At 38.2% G+C, this 1,284-nt stretch overlaps 1 protein-coding gene across 1 annotated transcript in view; it reads right to left on the bottom strand.

Moving 5' to 3' along the window:
• LOC119586666 (myotubularin-related protein 14-like) overlaps positions 1-1,284 on the bottom strand; it is a 27,384-nt gene that overhangs the window by 22,901 nt on the left and 3,199 nt on the right. Inside the window, exons 2-4 of the mRNA XM_037935404.1 lie at positions 1,144-1,200; positions 675-951; positions 147-294 (exon numbers count right to left, since the gene is read on the bottom strand). Of these exons, the coding sequence (XP_037791332.1) occupies positions 147-294; positions 675-951; positions 1,144-1,200 (482 nt within the window). The remainder of the gene's footprint in view (positions 1-146; positions 295-674; positions 952-1,143; positions 1,201-1,284) is intronic.

Genomic DNA, 1,284 nt, shown 5'->3' with positions numbered 1-1,284 from the left:
CAGCATCAATAAATTAGAACATTATGTATGTAATATGTTTAGGTTCAAATAAAAATATTTCAGTATGTTGCTACTCTCTGCCATATAAAAAAAAAGCATGTAGTAGTACCCTGAAAATCAACTTTATATTAGTACAAAATGCTCACCTGCATATATAATTGCCTTTGTAAAGTATTACAGGGATTGGAAATCTTGCACGACAACGGGCAAATTTTGCTTTTAGAATGTACTCCCGTAGTCTTGACCCATCACTCTGGTTTTCTGTTGTCCCTTCTCCCACACTCTTGCTGCCCTCTGATAAGGAAAAACATATTAACATAAAAGGAATGTGTAAATCAGGAGACTTTTCTTCATTACTAATCAAACATACAAAAAATACGTAGAGCACACTTGTATGCAGAAAAATGGTGTCATAATCCTAGATCATATCAAATAGGGATGAAAATGCACATATACGAAAAGTCTGAAGATTTGCTATGGTAGGCATTTTGAGTCTGACATTCTGAAAATAGCAACACCTATTCCATCAATGAATTTTAAGTGATTTGGTGAAAATAGGCAACCCCCTTATGGCTAGCTTGTAAAGCTGCAAATCGGTGGAATATTTTCATCTCTGATTATAAAACAAACCACAAAGGTACATCACATACACAAGAACCATATTCAATCCCTACCAGGCAATGATCCCTTCCTTAGCGAGGGTGAGCTCCCAGGATGACCATTAACTGAGACTGATGCAGAAGTGGCTCCTGACACAACAGATGAAAATGAGGGCGCACTGCCTCCAGGAACCATGGAAGGCGAGGCCAGATTGAGTGGCGAGGGCGTTGTTAGAGTGAGAGGACACAGAAGTTCTGGCGGCTCTAACCCTTCTGGACCTAACTCACACTCTGGTATGAAGAGACGGTTTGGGTAACTGTTGCAGAGCTCTCCTCCAACATTGGGCACGACCTAAGATAATAATAACGAGGGTTAGAGAATGCATCACTGCATGAAATTAATTTGCTTTCAAGAACTACCATACAAAAACATACATAATAAACAATAGCATTATCATTCTTTCCTAAAAATAAGATTTACACTTAATAGACTGTATATCATAAGGAATACCTGAAACTTCTGTAACACATCAGTTTAACTTACCATGCATTTGTAGTCTAACTTCCATAACTCCAGGCACTTCTTTATTATCTGCTCCGTCTGAAAGTAGCAAAAGGAATATTAATGCTGTGGAGAGGATTTCTCATTGTGCTCATATTATCTCTGGGGGACAAACATTTCTCA

The sequence above is a fragment of the Penaeus monodon genome, chromosome 21 (genome assembly GCF_015228065.2).
Source record: "Penaeus monodon isolate SGIC_2016 chromosome 21, NSTDA_Pmon_1, whole genome shotgun sequence".
Classification (NCBI taxonomy): domain Eukaryota; kingdom Metazoa; phylum Arthropoda; class Malacostraca; order Decapoda; family Penaeidae; genus Penaeus; species Penaeus monodon.
Note: the sequence above shows the minus strand (reverse complement) of the source record. Positions and strands in the feature narration are given on the sequence as shown.